The 16,530-nt window shown below is 55.9% G+C and overlaps 1 protein-coding gene across 2 annotated transcripts in view; it reads left to right on the top strand.

The window, feature by feature from the left end:
* The first annotated feature begins 273 nt into the window (after positions 1–273).
* GSE1 (Gse1 coiled-coil protein) overlaps positions 274–16,530 on the top strand; it is a 400,693-nt gene continuing 384,436 nt past the window's right edge. For both annotated transcript variants that reach the window (XM_016197171.2, XM_087827100.1), the window contains exon 1: positions 274–2,622. In XM_016197171.2, the coding sequence (XP_016052657.2) occupies positions 274–2,622 (2,349 nt within the window). The remainder of the gene's footprint in view (positions 2,623–16,530) is intronic.

Here is a 16,530-nt window from a genome sequence, read left to right as displayed (position 1 = left end):
CCAACGCTTTGGCAGGCGCCGAGCTCGCACATGCGGCTGCCGCTCCAGCCGCCCGGGGCCCGCCGCCGCCGCCGCCGCTGCGTTCCGGGCGCGCTGGGCGCGGCGCCGCCGGGGGCTGGGCGGGCCGGGGGCGGGGGGGGCGCCCCTGCGAGCGGCCGAGCGCCCGCGCCCGCGCCGGCCGCCCGCCGCCAAACTTTGCGGCGCGCACACATGCTTCAAGTTGGGCGCGGTGGCGGCGGCGCGGGCGGGCGCTGAGGGCGGCGCGGGGCGGCCATGAGCGGGCGGCCGGTCTCCCGCAAGCAGCGGCTCATGGCCGCCGTGGGCGAGCGGGCGGCGGGCGGCGGCGGCGCGCCGCTCTCGTGCTTCATCTGCGGCGGCGGCATCGGGCGCGGCAAGGAGCTGAAGCTGCAGGTGAAGCAGCCGGCGGCGGCGGCCGCGGCGGCGGCGGCGGCGGGGGGCGCGGGCGCGGGGACCCCGGCGCAGCCCTTCTTCCCGTTCCTGCAGCAGCAGGAGCCGGCGCCCGGCGCGCGCGAGCTGTCCCCGGCCGACGGCTGCGTGCTGGTGTGCGCCGTGTGCCGCTGCTTCCTGGGCGAGCAGTGGGCCGCCTTCGAGCGCGCCCGCACGCCCGTGGACAAGCGCATGTACTGGCTCAAGCGGCCCCACCAGTGCGACGCGGGCGCGGGCGGGCGCCGCGGGGGCGCGGGGGCCCCCCGCGAGTGGAACGTCGCCTACGCGCTGGGCGGCGCGGCCGGCGAAGACGACGACGACGACGACGACGGTGGCGGCGGCCCCGGACCCCGAGCCGCGGCCGAAGAGCCTCGAGACTCGGAGCTGTCGGAGCTGTCGGACACCGACCCCCTCTCGGAGCCGGACCCGGGGGCGCGCGACGGTGCGAGTCCCCGCCGGGACGGGGCGCCAGCGACACGGGCCACTCTGGGGCCTGGGCCTCTCGGGGGCCGCTGCCAGGAGTGGAGGCCGGCGCCGGAGCCCCCTCCGGGACAGAGCACCGAGCCCCGCGCGCAGGGTGACGTGCAGGAGGAGGAGGGGGACCCCTCGAAGCTCCACGTGCACGGGGAGCCTAAGGCCGGCGGCAGGCGCAGGCGGAAGGGTGTCGGGAGGCAGTGGGTCCCTGAGGCCCGGGCCAGCGTCCTGAGGGGCATTCAGGACCCTTGGCAAGGCCCACCAGCCCAAGGGGCCCCCGCAGGTGGCATGAAAGGAGCCCCTTCGGGCAGGGCCGCCAAGACTCTGGAGAGCAGGCCGGTGGCGGAGCCCCGTGGAGGCTGCTGCTTGTCCGAGGACAGTGACATCAACATCACCAGCGAGGAGGAAGACCGAAAGGAGCAGCCTCTCCGGCGCCCCTGCGGCCCCAAAGAGAAGGAAAACGGGGGCCGTGTCCCCCGGGTTCCTGCGGAAAGCCGCGCTGCGCCGCCAGAGGGCCTTTGCTGCTACATCTGCGGGTCGGCGCTGTCCCCGGCCTCGCAGCACCAGATCCACGTGCAGAAGCAGGAGAAGCTGGCCCAGGCCCCCTTCTTTCCCTTCCTGTGGCTGCATAGCCCGCCTCCCGGGGCTCAGCCCATCAGCGAGGGCGGCAGCACCCTGGTGTGTCCCTGCTGCTTTTCCTCCCTCATGCAGCAGTGGCAGAGCTTCGAGCTGGCCAGCGTGCCGGTCCTGCAGCGACTGTACGTGGTGCCTCTGAACAGCCACGCCCCCGGCATGGCCTCCAAGGGCAGGAGGCTCCCGAGGGAAGAGGGCCCACCCTCGCTGACCCTGCCAGAGGCCTGCTACCTCTGTGGGGAGGACTGCACCCCTGATGCCCGGGCAGTGGCCTCCCGGATCCTCAACGGCAATGCCAGGAGCACCATGCATTTCCCCTTCCTCAGCCTCCTGCCCTGCCCTCCCAACGCCCGGGGCCCCAACAAGCGCTGTGAGGTCCGGAGCTGCCCCAAGTGCTTCAGCGTCCTGGAGGACATCTGGGCCTTGTACCGGGCCTGCCAGAACGAAGAGCTCATCACCTCGGTGCAGGGCTTCCTGGGCAGGTACCACCAGGCCTTCCCTGCCTCAGACCCTGCTGTCTCCGAGCTGCCCACATCGACCCAGGGCAGCGCCGTGTCCATCTGCTACATCTGCGGGACTGAGCTGGCCCCCGGGAAGGAGTTTCAGCTCAACGTGAACCCCTCCAGTCGCTTGGGCGAGAAGGAGCCCTTCTTTCCCTTCCTCACGGTTTACCCACCCGCCCCGCGTGCCAGGCCTGCCGACTCCACCGGCCTGGTGGCCACCTGCGTGCTCTGCTACCACGACTTGCTAGGCCAGTGGCTGCAGCATGAGGCACGGAGCGCCCACCATGCTGTCAGCGCCTGGTCCCGGCAGTACCAAGTGGACACGTTCGTGTGCTTCTTCTGCCAGCAGGAGAGGAAGCGGTGTCTTGGGCTGAAGGCTGTGCGGGTGGCCCGGCTGCCCTTGTTTCTCTACACCCTGCGAGCGAGCCACAGCCTGCTGGTGGACGACGGGCGGCAGCTGATCATTGGCGCCTGCGTGGAGTGCGGGACCCTGGTGTGTGCTGGCCAGGGGCTTACCCGCCAGGGACCCGTGGGCTGGAACTCCCCAGTGGCAGCGGCGATAAAGGTAAGTAGCGGTTCTCATCTCATCCTCTGAAATCCGTGCAGGAAAAGAAAGGATGTTCTCCGTTCCTCTGTCAGGAGGCGTGAGCGCTGGTTCTGTGTGGTGTGTTCTAGCAGGAGGTGCCCTCCCTGAGTCACCAGGCTGGCACTTGGAGGTGGGTGTACTGGCCTGGCTGGGCTCAGAGGCATGTAGCAGGTAGAAGAGTCGGGGGCCAGGAGTGGTCTTGTGGAAGAATAGGGCACTGCTGAGAGCAGCAAGCATGGGCCTGAACTTGAGTGTGTTTGCAGCAGAATCTACCAAACAGAGGAAGTTCGGGGCATGTCTGTCATCCGCCTGATAACATTGGTAATTAGTCCAGCCACGCAGGTCACGGAGAGGTCTCCGTACTTACCCGGTTTCAAACACATCAGAGGTGGAAGTTCCTCTTCACTAGAGCTCCCTGGTGGCTTAGCTTTTCCAGAGTTTTCCATCCAAGTTCACACTTTTCCTTTGTGACTCTGGTTGCTTCACAGCAGATAGAAAGATTTCCAGACGTGGGGGTTTGGGACCCAGGGGGACAGTGGCCCAAACAGACTCTTCCCCCTGTGGGAAGTGAGTCTTTCTTCTCTGCAAGTCAGCTGTGCAGGAGGAGGCAGGAGGCCTGGCGCTGGCCCTGTTTATAAGGCGCCTGCCTTCACGCTGCCTGCCCAGGAGGAGCCAGACAGGGCTCAGTTCATTTAGGATCCGGCTTTGGAAAGGCTGCGGCAGGAGCTTCCCCGGGTGGGTCTGAAGTGGGCATCTGTGAGCTGTGATCACCAGTACGGCCACCCAGGGCCATGAATCCGGATTTCTACCAAAGACAGACCGGCTTGTTTCAATCAGATGCCTGTAGTGGTAGCCGCTGGCGAGGGGCCTGCAGAAGGATGTGGGAATTGGGGAAGTTTGTCTCTGGTCTGTTCAGTAATGGTCGTCCCATCTCTTTGAAAGGTTCCTGGTCCTGCCTCCCAAGTGTCCATGTGCGTGGTGGTAGCACCTTTAAAGTGGACCCGGCCCGAATTTGCCCACCTCCCCTCATGCTCTGTCCAGGGTTCCCTCTCCACTGATACTGCTTTGCACTTTAGAGCTGCCTTTGAGGGCTTTGGTGCAGTGTCCTCTCATCTTAAACAGAGGAGCGTATCACCTCTCATTTGCGGTGGGTGGCAAGTCTGTGCGGCGCCTACTGCTGGACATCTGAAGAATTGCAGTTTCCAGACGGGCTGGCACTGAGACAAGAGCCCCGCATTGGAGCAGGACAGACTTGGGTTCCAGTCTTGTCCTTTCTCTCTGAAACCAAGTGCCTGCGCGTCCATTTGTTATCCTCGCGGAGCTCATTTCCTTGGTTGAGGAGTGGCAGCCTACATCACCTGCTTTGTAGGGTCATTGTGAGGATTCCATGAGTCGGGGAATTTAAACTCGCCTAGAAAGTCAAGTGCTTGGATCATAGTGTGACCCTCATGTCCACCCAATGTGTGTGATGGGGCAGTTTTTTCTAGGATGCAGGCTGGTCTTCCGCAAGGCTTCAGGTTTGCAGGCTGGGTGTGGATTTTAGGCTTCACGATGGTGTGTCATGGTGTAACCAAAGTGCTTTTGGTGGGGCCTCTCAGACAGCATGTTCTGTGCAGAACATCCAAACTGTGCAGAGTTTTCTCATGTTGATTTGCTCACTCATCAGGATTGATGAGATGCCAACTGGGGGCCTCAACTTGATAGGAGCTCAAGGAAACAAAAGAAGCTACAGTTCTCAGTCCAGCTAGGGAGGGGGTCGTCTAGGGTAGCCTGGTGTGGATGAACACGCAAGCTGGTGTCTGTCCAGAAGGGGTCAGCATGAGTTTGGGAAGGCTGCTGAATGTCCAACTAACTTTTGCACCATTTCTTTTCTTTTTTTCTTTTTGCTCCTCACCATCACCCTATGATGCCCTATGATTCCCATTTTACAGATGAGTAAGTCCAGACTCAGAAAGTCAGATGACCTTGGCAACTATCACACAGCCTGTAGATGACTGAGGGGGCTGTTGAACCCAGGTCTTCTGACCCCTAAATTCCATTCATTGGATGGAGTTGGGTAAAGCAAGAGAAAAGCTACAGAGGTCAGAAGGAGCCATGCAGCCTTGAATGGGCAGGAGTACCTATGAGTATGGTGGGGCGAGATGAAGGGGAAGTCAGGTTGGAGTAACTAGAAACCTTGAAATCAGGAAAAGGAAGTTGGGTTTAGGGGAGCAATAAAAAGTTCTTACAAGAAGACTTGGAACAGGCCAGGAAGGGAGCCACCCAGGACCTGGCAGGGGCAGCAATTCAGGTGGGTGGTGAGGCCATCCGGACTGTTTGTGGTGGGGGCAGCAGAGTGGGTCTCAGGCTCCATTAGAGGGATAGAGAAGCATAGACCCCGCCTGTAAGTGCCCCTGATTGAAGGTCAGTAGATGTCAGAAATGCAGCCTCTGCCTTTCCTCCCTGCCATTCATTCAGCAAATATTTATGGAGCCAGGTGCTGTTCCAGACACTGAGGATTTGGTAGCAAGTTCAGAACCTTCAGTGTCAGGGGGACAAAGAGTCAACAGAGAATACAGCTTCCTGCAGAGCTGTGAACACAGCAGAAGGAGGGTGAGCCCAGTGCCAGGCTGAGTGTGGGGAATGAGAGCACACGTTTGCAGGAGCTGGGAGCACCGTGAAGGGACTGCCGGGCAGGAACTCTCCGGGCAAAGAAGCAGCTGAGCCACCTGCGGAGGTGCAGAGGCTGAGCCAGCTGGGGAGGTGCAGAGGCTGAGCCACCTGAGGAGGTGCAGCGGCCTCCACACTCATTTCCTGAGTCCTTAGTTCTGTGTCTCTCTTTGGTGTGTGGTTTGAGAATTTGGGTGGGAGTGACTGGGGCTTTGGAGGGTGGCCGCAGGGAAACCACTTAGCCAGGACAGCATGTTCCAGAACCTCATCTATACTGCCTCCTATAAGGCCTCAGCTGTTTCCTGTTAAGCATTGATTCATTAGTGACTCAACTGTAAGTAGTACAAAAGAAAACTTGAGGGAGGGAGGGAGGAAAGGAAGGAAGGGGAAAGGAAAGGAAGAAAGGAAAGAAGGGAGGGAAAGGAGAGTGTTATCGGTGCCCTCTGGATGTGTTTGTGGCTTTTCTTTCCAGCTGGACTCCGTGACCCTGGGAGAGCACTCTGCTCTGTAGTCACAAAGTTTCGAGCTGGGTGCTTGGATAGGGCTGTGTCAAGGCTGGGCTGGGGAGGCTGCAGCTCACTCTTTCAGGGTCCTGGCATCCCTTCCCCAAGGAGGAACCCCATCATACACAAAGCTCTGCAAAGCCACAGAAAGACCCTGGGTTGACCTTCAGACAGACCTGGCTTTAATCTTCATTCTGCTGGGAGCTGGCTGTGTGACCTTGGGCAAGACTCATGCCCTCTCTGAGCCTCAGTTGCAGTGGAGATGATCATCCTCTGGAAGGTTTGTGATGTCAGAACAGCTTGCGTGCAGCAAGGGTACGAGATGAGTCCATGCTTTTCTCCCTCCCTGAGATACTGGATACTGTGGTGGGTCTCTCATTGTCACTCTCAGGCTCTGATATGCAGTCCCTGGCCCCCACCTATCTGCTGGGGTTGGGGAATGGTTTTCCCTCTCTTCAAAGCTAGTGGGCACAGCTGGCCAGGCTGCTGGAGGTGGCACTGGGGACTTGATGATGATGATGATGCCTGTATAGGATGTTTTCCATGTTCCAGGCTGTGCCACATGCTTCACCTGTATTCACACTTGCTGAATCCTCACAGCCCTGATTAGGGAGGTGCCACTGTGCCCATTTCATAGAGAAAAAAGCAAGTCCAGAGAGGTCAAGTAATTTGCCCAAGGTCACTCGGCTAGTAACAACAGGACTAGCATTGGACCCAGGACTCCAGTTCTGTAATCTGTGTCCCAACCTCATCTCTGTCCTGCCTTTCTGTCCCCTCTTGGGCTCCAGTTGTGAAGGTGGCAGTGCCCAGAGGTTGGATGGGTCATCATTTTCTCCGCATGTGCCTCCTCCCACCCCAGGGCAACGGAGAGGCAGGAGTTAGTTGCGTGGACTACTGGCTGGCTCTCTGTTCCCTTTTTCTCCGACCTGCTGACGCGTTGTGCCCTTCGTCTGTGCTCTCCCCAGCATTGCTCAGGTGTTCAGATTTCAGCCGGGACCTCCTTCTGCTGCTGGGAGAGGCCTGCTCTGTCCAAGATGGGTCAGCTGCATGATCGATTTGCTTTCCTTGCAAGCCAGTTGGCGGGCAGGCCGCCCTTCCCTCTTCCAGCTCCGTCTGGAGAGCGTTCTGGGTAATGGAGCATGCAGCTGTTTACCTAACCGCACCCTGGCCCCTCACCGTGGGGACGCCTTGCCGAGCCCCCAGTGCGGCCTCCGAGCCCAGAACAGGTGTTGCTGCCGCGGTGCCTTTCTTTTCTCAGCGCTGACATCTGAGGCCTGCAGAGAGCGTCTGTCATCACTCGCCTGTCAGGCCCGGCACGCACATCTGTTTCCCGTGTTTCCTGGCTATCTGCGCCCACACGGCTCCCTGCTCTTCAGGGAGGGCCTGGCAGCTCCTCCTGCCCAGGTCCAGGCTTGGGGGGCACCTAGGCCAAGGCGACGGATCAGATGGGGGAACTTTGTGGGCTGCCCTGCTGGGCTGGCACTGGCACCCTGTCCCTGGAGGCAGCTGGGAAGTAATGGGCTTTAGGCCTTTCTCAAGCTCCAGCCACCTTCTCCAGGGGAAGCCTGTGCTTTGCTTGACGGGTTGGGAGCCATCTGCTCTGAGGAGTAAACTTTCCAGACTTGCCTTGTCCTAAACCTGGAGGCAATTGGAGACAACTGGGAAAGAGGAAGTGGAGACAAAAGGTCTTCAAAACTCAGCCTTCCTTGGAAGCAGGGAAGGCAAGGGACAGGGCTGGAGGAGGGGTGGCTGTCTTTGGCCAGGGCCGGAGTCTGCATAGCTTTCTGGCCTCTTCCCTGGTTAGTTTCCCTGGATCGCACCCTTGAGTGTTTTCCGAGGGTTTATATGTTCTGGGCAAGTTTGCCTCGTTTGCACATTTTTTCAGCTGGGGAAGAGCCCATGTCTGGAATTTAGGTTCATCTTCTGCCCTAGGTCTGTATTTCAGTGGGGAAGGTGCAGAGGGATGGGACGCCTGCCCTTCAGAAAGAGCATTTCAGAACTTGGCTTCTGTTCTTCACGTAGCCCCAAGTGGGATCTCATGGGGACAGTTGTAGAAGGAGCTTCTACTTACCGGGTGGCCTTTGCTCAGTTTCAGCATCTGACAGAGTGAAAGGCCTGGTCTTCAGGGGCCACAGGTGGTTTGCATCACCCCCGTGAAGCCTGCCTAACTGGTGGCACCGTGTTGAGAAGGATGCTGAGCTGTGCCTGGAATTGCTGGGAAAATATCTAGTGATTCGTCGGTGGTCTCTTCTGCGGAGTTAGGAACAGGAGCGTGACTTCTGGACGTCTAGGTTTTCTGTATTTTATCTTAATTTTTCCATAGCTTTATTGACATATAATTGACATATCACATTTAAAAGTTTAAGGTATAAAATGTGTTGATTTGATACATTTATATGTTGAAAATGATTACCACCATAGCGTTAGCTCACATAGCTACGCTTTCTTTTTTGTGTGTGTGTTAAATCCTCACCTGAGGATATTTTTCCCATTGATTTTTTTTAGAGAGAATGGAAGAGAGGGGGAGAGACAGGGGAGAGACTGATGTGAGAAAGGCACATCGATTGGTTGCCTCCTGCACATGCCCTGACTGAAGCTGGGGATCAGGCCTGCAACCAAGGTGCGGGCCCTTGACCGGAATCGAACCTGAGACCCTTCAGTCCACAGGCTCTAAACACTGAGAAAACTGACTAGGGCTGCCCTTTCTTTTTGTGGTGAGAACACGTAAGATCTACTGTCTTGGCAACATTCAAGGATACGTGATACAGTATTATCAGCTATAATTGCCATGCTGTAATTTAGATCCCCAAACTTGTTAATCGTATAACCAGAAATTTGTACCTGTTGTTTAATGAGACCTCCCTATTTAATGAGGTCTAGGTTTTAAATTCCATATATGATGCTGGGGTCCCGAATCACCATGATACTCTGTCCTGGTGAGAATGATAACATGCTAGGATCAGAAATATCCTCATGGATCATCATTTTTCAGACAATGCTACACCAGAAGGACCAACAGGCCCACAGCCTCATGCCACTTTTGCTGGTTTATTTTGTCAGTAACACCAACTAACTATATGTATAAATAAGTTTTTTAAGAAATTCTGGCAGCCCTGTGCCGGGGACGCAGCTGCAGTTCTGCTTCTCCCCTTGTTCTGGGCTGCCCTGGAGAAACGTAAACACACTTTCTGCCCATTAGCTCAACAAATGTTTGCGTGCATGCCTGCTGTCCACCAGGAGCTCTGTGAGCACCTGGCACTCCAAGGATGTGCTGTGGAATCAGGCAGCCTCTGCCCTTGGGTGCTGGCAAGGGATTGGGAGTGAGGGACCTGGCTGTAGCCATGCAGTCTGTTTTCTGCTGAGAGCCCAAGAGGAGGCTGGGAAATGGGTATGTTCCGGGAAGGCTTCCTGGAGGAGGTGACATCTAAGATGAGTCCTGAAGACTGAAAAGGCTCAGCCAAGTCCACATGGGAGTCATGTGCTCCTGGCAGAGGAGTATGTGCAAAGGCCCAAGGTGGGGAGTGTAATTGCTGAAAAACCTTAAGTAGTTCTCCTTGCAGTGGGAAGGAGGGATGGGGCAGGAGGGGTTGGCAGTGCTTGGAGTCCCTGGATATGCATGTGATTCAACTTGAATAAATCTGAATTTAAAAATGCCAATGACTAGACTGTGATGATTGGGGGGGGAAATACCAGAATTAGAATCAGAATCTGTGAGAGGTAGTCCTAGTGGCAGTGATATTTTAAAGCTTCCAGAAGATTCCAGCATTGGGGTGAGAAGTGCTGATAGAGGTAAACACAGCCCAGGAGTTAGGGACCTTTTTCTCTTGAAGGCATAGCAATCACAAAGGATTCCGTGCATGTGCTCAGTCTGTCTTTATTGAGTGCCTGCTGTGTCCCAGGCACTGTTCTGGGCATTAGGATCCAGCAGTGAGCAAACCAGACTGGGTGCAGAGAGGGACTGTGACAGTGGCCATGGAGTGTCTGGGAGACATAGGTGAGTGGGGGCTGTCTCAGGAGCAGTGAAAAGGATCTGGGCAGGGGCCTGAGGTGGGACCTTGGAACAGGGGGAAGCCGAGGTGCCAGAGGTCAGGGAAGGTTGATCTCAGAGGCCCACAGGGGCCTGTCATGTGGGACCTCATTGGCAGGAGGACTGTGGGCTGACCCTGAGAAGATATTGATTTTAAATTGGAGTAAAATTCACATGCCATAAAATTCATCCTTTTAAAGTGTATAATTTGGTGGTTTTTAGTACATTCACAGACTTGTGCAACCATCACCACTATCTAATTCTAGAACATGCCCGTCACCCCCGTAAGAAACCTTGTGCCCATTAGCAGGCAATTCCCCCCTCTCTCCCCAGCCCTGGCAGCCACTAATCTTCCTGTCCCTATGGATTTGCCTATTCTGGATGTCTCATGTAAATGTCTCATATGGGGTGAATGGCTGCTTTCACTTGGTGTTTTTGAGGTTCAACTATGTTGTGGCATGTATCAGTATTTTATGCCTTTTTATGACTGAATAATATTCCACTGTATGGACAGACTACATGTTGTTTATCCATTCCCCAGTTGATGGACATCTGGGTTGTTTCCACCTTTAGGCTGTTGTGACTATTGCTGCTGCAAATGGGTGTGTGTAGGTTTCTGTGTGGACATGTGTTGTTGTTTTCAATTCTCACCTGAGGATATCTTTTCCATTGCTTTTCAGAGAGAGTGGAAGGGGGAGAGAGAGAGAGACAGACACCTACGTGAGAGAGACATCGATTGGTTGCCTCCGGGGATTGAGCCTGCAACTGAGGTATGTGCCCTTGGTCAGAATTAAACCTGGGATCCTTCAGTCTGTGGGCCAACACTTACCACTGAGTGAAATCGGCCAGCGCTGGCCATGTGTTTTTATTTCTCTTGGGGGGACAACTGGAGTGGAATTGCTGGGTCATCTGGAGGCTCCCTGTTTGAGAAAGTCCCATTTGTGACTCCTTGAAGCCTTTCTCTGTTTCCTCACTGACCATAGTCACACCTCCTACTGCAGGTCTCCAGGCATCAGGTTTGTGTCTAAAGCTGGGAGTTGATCAGCTCCTCTCTGGGATGAGGGGAGCTTTATTAAGAATTGAGAACATGTTGCACCTGCTCTTGAGGCTTTGCCTTGCTCCAGCCACAGCCCTGGGAATCAGAAGCCTTGGACTCTTGCCCTAGCACTCACTGTGGCCTTGGGCAAGACCCTAACTGGGTCTCATGTTCCCCTCTGTAAAATGGGAGCAGATGACGAACTTTTAGCTGACCCCCTTGGCTCCCACTCGGCTGTCAAGTTCTAACCATCTAGTCTTTCTGCACCTGTTGGCAGGAGTGGGGAGAGACCCCTGAGGCCAGGGGCTGGCTTGGCTCTATGAGACTAGTGGCTCTCGGGTTCCCTGGCCCAGCACTGGCCACCCCAGCCACTTGCTTTTGGTTCCTGCTGCCTGACCTGTTTGGTGTGGAACTGAATGAAATCAATTGCTGGATTGGATTTCCCTCTAGAAGTGCCAGCAACCTCGAATAAATGACACAAAGGTCCCAGTTGGTATTTGGCTCAGCAGAGCCAGGACCCTGGGCAGGAGCAGCCACCTCTCAGGTCTACTGTTTCCTCCTGGCAGGCTATAGGGCCAGAGGGAAGGGGGGAGGAATCATTCAGGGACTAAGGGAGGCCCCCTCACAGATCAGAGCCACCTCATCGTGCCCACCAATTGCTGTGATTGGTGGGGCAGAGCTGGTGGCAAGGAAGGGCATTTAGGTTCTAGCCACCCACCTGGTCCTGATGAAGACACAGTGAGGTCTAAGGTGATGATGATAGAGATGGCAGTGGCAGACAGTATCAAAAGCATCCCCTCTGTGCGAGCCTTGTCCTAAGAGCTTTGCCTGTATCACCTCATGGAACCTTTCACTAGTCTTATGAGGTAGGTTTTCCTATTTTATAGATACGGAAATTGAGGAACAGAGAGGAGAACTCACTTGCCCAAAGTCACACAGCTGGGAAGTACTGGAGCCGAGACTCTGATCAGGCTGTTTGGCTTCAGCGTCCACACTCCTCCCAGATGCAATGCCAGGAGGTAGCCGTGTGGGAGATAAAGGTTGGCTCAGTGGACAGCAGATCGTGGTATGTGTGGTTCAGTCGGGGAGAGGGCTGAGGACCCAGCCAGGACCTGGCCTAGGGTAGCCCACAGCCAGTGTTTGGAAGCCTGAAGGGAGATGGCAATCAGGGAAGTCTGCCTGGAGGAGGAGTCACTGATGGGGGTGCTACAAATGGGTAGGATTTAAGTAAGTGGTGACTGTGAAAAAGGCCTCCCCTTTCCAGAATTTATATGCCAGTAATGCCATTTTAAATCTGTCCTTATTTTATTCTCTAAATGTGTTGCTTGGATGTTGCCCATCAATTGATTATACTCCTAAGAACCACTTCAATGTTTTAAAGGTATTTTCAGATTGTATTATATTTTACATTTACGAACAATATGTGCTTTGTCCTGGCTGGGGGTTAGAGTGTTGGCCTGCACACTGAAGTGTCGAGGATTTGATTCCCAGTCAAGGGCACATACCTGGATTGCAAGTTCAATCCACAGTCCTGGTTGGGGCGCATGCAGGAGGCAACCAATCGATGTGTCCCTCCCCCATACCCCCTCCTCTCTCTCTTAAAAGAAAAAAATCAATGGAAAAAATATCCTTGGGTAAGGATTACAAAAACAAAACAAACAATATGTGCTTCATGACAGAAAACTTAGAGTAGGTGAGAGATGAACCATGTGTCAGGCTCAGCTCACCTCTGCCCTGTGGGTCCTGCCTGATCCTCTCGACCTTTCCACAGCTATCCATTGATTGTCCACCAGCACCAGGACCTCTGTGGGTCTTGTTACTGGCTCCTCTCTGCCACCAGCTAACTAGGTGACCGTGAGTAAGATGCCAACTCCCCTGGCTGTCCATTCCTCCTTCGACCCCGGAGGGTGGCCTCAGCTGCCCTGTGGGTAGGTGGCATCAGTCCCATTTTTCAGATGAGGAGGCCAAGGCTCATGAACCTGAGAGTTTGGATCAAGTTACTGACAGTAAATGGCAGAGAGCTGGGACATGTGAGAACAGGGTGGTCTAATGCCAGTGCCTTGGCTGCCCCCCTGCCTGGGGTTAAGTGGCACTTACGGGAGATGATGGAGGGCTGGCAGGGGCCTGGCTTCATCTAGCCCCACCTGGTTTAGCCACACAAGGAGGCCGCATTGGTCCCCTGCACCAGATTCCAGAGAGGGGCTCCTGGGAGGGAGGGTCAGAGCGGTGACACACTGCAGCAGTGTTTTATAAGCCTCCCCAGACCCGTAAACCCGTCTCCCGGCTTCCAGATGAGGGTTTTCTCAGACAGGGATTAAGGCTTGTGTGGGTTCTGACGCCCACCACGGAGGGATGGAGGCAGGTGGGAGGCAGGCGTGGTCTTTCAGACTCCCAGACACGGTGGGGCTGGGCCAAGGGGGCTCTGTAGGCTCCTGGTGTCCGCAGCAGTGTCCGATCTGAGTCCAGGGAGGCTGGAGGAGCCTGAGAGTGTGGCCTTCGCTTGGCTGTGGTGCAGACACTTAAATCCTGATTCCTCCGAGCGGCTGGGTCCTCATTTCCCTTCCAGAGGGTATTTCTCACAGTCATGCAGTATTTTTTTTGGTGTGTGATTATGCGATGTCTGGGGGGCTGCCGGACGAAGGAGGCCCAGAATGTCCGGCCCACGGCTTGATGCTGGTTTCACAGGCCTGGGGCTCTTGGGCAGGGCTGTCTGCACTGCAGGCTGAGCACCGGGGACACCAGGAGCCACCTGGGCCTGCAGAAAGCATCTGGGCCCAGGGGCCAGTCTAGTGGGGATGGGGCACACGGGGCCCCTGCTGAGGTCCAGGCTTGGGTCTTGCTGGGGTTGGAGTTGGTGGGCAATGCCATTCTGGAAACAAAGCCCACATTTTCCTTGGTGTAGGAGCTGAGGTTTTGCCAGTGGAACTGCACGTCCCCAACTAAGCATGAAAAATGGCCACTTGACTCACCACCCTCAGCCGGCCCTGGCTGGGGAGGTAGAGAGTTGACTGTCCCCCAGTAGTCTCTTCCTGCCTCTCAGGCTGTGTGTGAGCAGGCTTGGTTGGTGGCCTGAGCCTCCTACCCTCTCCCTCCTTCTTTGAAACTGCATTTTCTTTCCTTTTCAAAATATGGAAATGGGGAGCCTGGTTTTAAGAGCTCCCAGGAGGTGTGATTGCTGATTCCTTTCCATTAACAGTTGACACCTGGACCATGTTCATCTGTTCCCTGTCACTTGCCAGGTGACAGGGATGAACAGGGCCTTTCTCTGGGGCTTAAGGACTGGCTTCAGGGCAGGCCCCAGGGAAGGCAGGCAGAGGGGACAGGGAGTCGCTGGAGGTTGTCTGAATTGGAGGGACAGAGGGTTGTTGGAGCCCTTCTCCCCCCCCAACTTGTTCACAGACATCCCCCATCAGACACACTCACCTTCTCTCTCACACACATGCACACACCTCCACTCTTACACCCATTCCCTCATTGCACACATACTCACACACACACGCCTGCTCCGTAGTCTCTGACGGAGAGTGTTAAAATTCACTGCAATTGGGTTTGTCTTTTTCTCCCTTTAATTTTGTCAATTTTTACTTCATGAATTTGGAAGCCCCTTCCCATTTATGATTGCTTTGTCTTTTTGGCGGATTTTCCCTGTCATCGCAATGATATATCCTTCTATCTCTGGCAATATCTTGAAGTCTATTTTATCTGAACTCTCCCATCTGAAAATCAAGGCCTCTGAGGTTCAGAGAGGGAAAGTGACTGGCCCAAAGCCACACAGCTGCCGGTGTCAGGAGCAGGAGTCACGCTTGCTCTGTAGCTCCACCCCACCAGCTGCTTTGGGGCGGTGGTTCTGAGAGAAGCCCCTTCCTGGTAAGTTTCTGGGCACCTGCATTTTGATGTCATGATTGTCAGGCGGCCAGAGTTGTGTCTGAGCCCGCCCTCAGCAGAGAGGACCCCCCAGGAGCCCAGCATCTGGCCTGCAGCCTGCAGGAGCCCAGCTGAGCATGCTTGGAACACCCTCTGGAAATTTCTCGCCAAACTCTGCTCTGGAGCTTCTGGCCCTCTCCACCCCATTTGATGAGATTGTTCTGAGTGTGTCGGGCAGATCTTCCCAGGTGTCACATGTAGAAAGAATTTCTCTGGGTGGCAGGAGACTGTCCGCCTTTGCTAGCCTCCCTGTGTAGGCTTTTTGGAGCTTGTGCCAAATCCACTTCCTGGTGGCTTCACCCCAGCTGGGCCATGGCCTGGAACTCCTGGGGGCTCCATGCTGGCGCAGGCTGCCTGCCAGTGCTCCGAGTCATCCCGGCAGGCGCCCCGGTCCCAGAGAGAGCTCTCTGTCTCCATGGAGCATTCTGGGAAATCCAGGGCTGTGCAGGGAGCCTGGGTGGGGGCGTTGCCTAGGAGATGTTTGTGGGGGGAATTGACAGAGGGGGCATGTTTGCCATGAGCTGTAAGTAGGGGCCACAAGCACTTACGATGAGTTGATTCATCCAGGAGTTTCACTGAGCCCCTGCTACGTGCTAGATGCTACAGAACGAGAGAGGAGAGTGGCACACGGAGTTCAGGCCATGAGTGTGCCAGGCGGAGGGTGTGAATGCGGTTATTTAGCTAATCCTGGACGCCATCCATTGTAAAGCGTGTCATTGTTTTACATACCACTGGGCAAGAAAACATGCTGCCCGTGAAATCAACACTCCACCCATGGTAAGACTCATCTTGACTTCAGAGGTTAAACTGTAAGTCAATCAAATGTATGAAACGCGATCATAATGATGACGTGATGATGGTGCTGAGGAAATGGCAGTGACTGCTGCCAGGTAATACACCCTTGCAGGACACTGTCTTACCAGCTCTGTGAATAGGACTCTGACAGGTGAACGGGGGAAGCTGGCACCCGTTTTTCCTGCTGGGACCCTTGGGGTGATTTTGCAGTGACTCAGCAAGGTCGGTCCCGCTGAGCCTGGGTTGGTGCCATCGGAACGCAGTTGCCCTTGAGATGCTTCTTGCCTCTGTCACCTCCAGATCCAGGGCAGGGCAGCGGGGAGCAACCCAGCTGCCAGGCTGGCTCTGTGGCATCCGCTGCTGAGGACGCTGGGCCCCCAGGGGCATGGTGGATCCCTCGTGATTCTGGCTGCAGTGGCACTGGGACCTTAACCAGACGGAACGAGGCATCAGTAGAAGCTGGCAGCTGCGTGGCTCGGGGTCCCTGGCTGGTTGGAGGGGCAGGAGCAGGGCCAGGCAGTTCCCCATGCTTCCCCGCTGCCCTGCTGAGGCCCTAAGAGGTCCCGAGAGGGTCAGGGCACCTGCTGCAGGGCTGAGAACCCTGCAGCCACAGGAGCCTTCCTGCGCTGGGGATTGAGGAACAGGGACAGCAAAACCTAGCTTCCCAGATTTTCCCTATTACAGAGCGCTTCTCCGCTTAGCTTCATCTGACTCTCCCAGCCATCTGTAGGAAAGGGGTGATGTAAGCACTGTGTCACCCCTTTGGTACGGACTGCGGGACCAAGGCTCCAGGGGAGGTCATGCTGTGTGCGCTCCACGGGCAGATGGTGTGGTTTGGCAAACAGCATTCTGAAGTCAGAGCTTGTCACCCACCCCTGCCACCCATGTGGTCCTCACACGTTACTTCATTTCTCTGAGCCTCAGGCTCCTCACTCATACCCAGGGATAATCTT

The sequence above is a fragment of the Miniopterus natalensis genome, chromosome 18 (genome assembly GCF_054644295.1).
Source record: "Miniopterus natalensis isolate mMinNat1 chromosome 18, mMinNat1.hap1, whole genome shotgun sequence".
In the NCBI taxonomy this organism is placed as follows: Eukaryota; Metazoa; Chordata; class Mammalia; order Chiroptera; family Miniopteridae; genus Miniopterus; species Miniopterus natalensis.
This window is presented reverse-complemented; position numbering and strand designations above follow the sequence as displayed.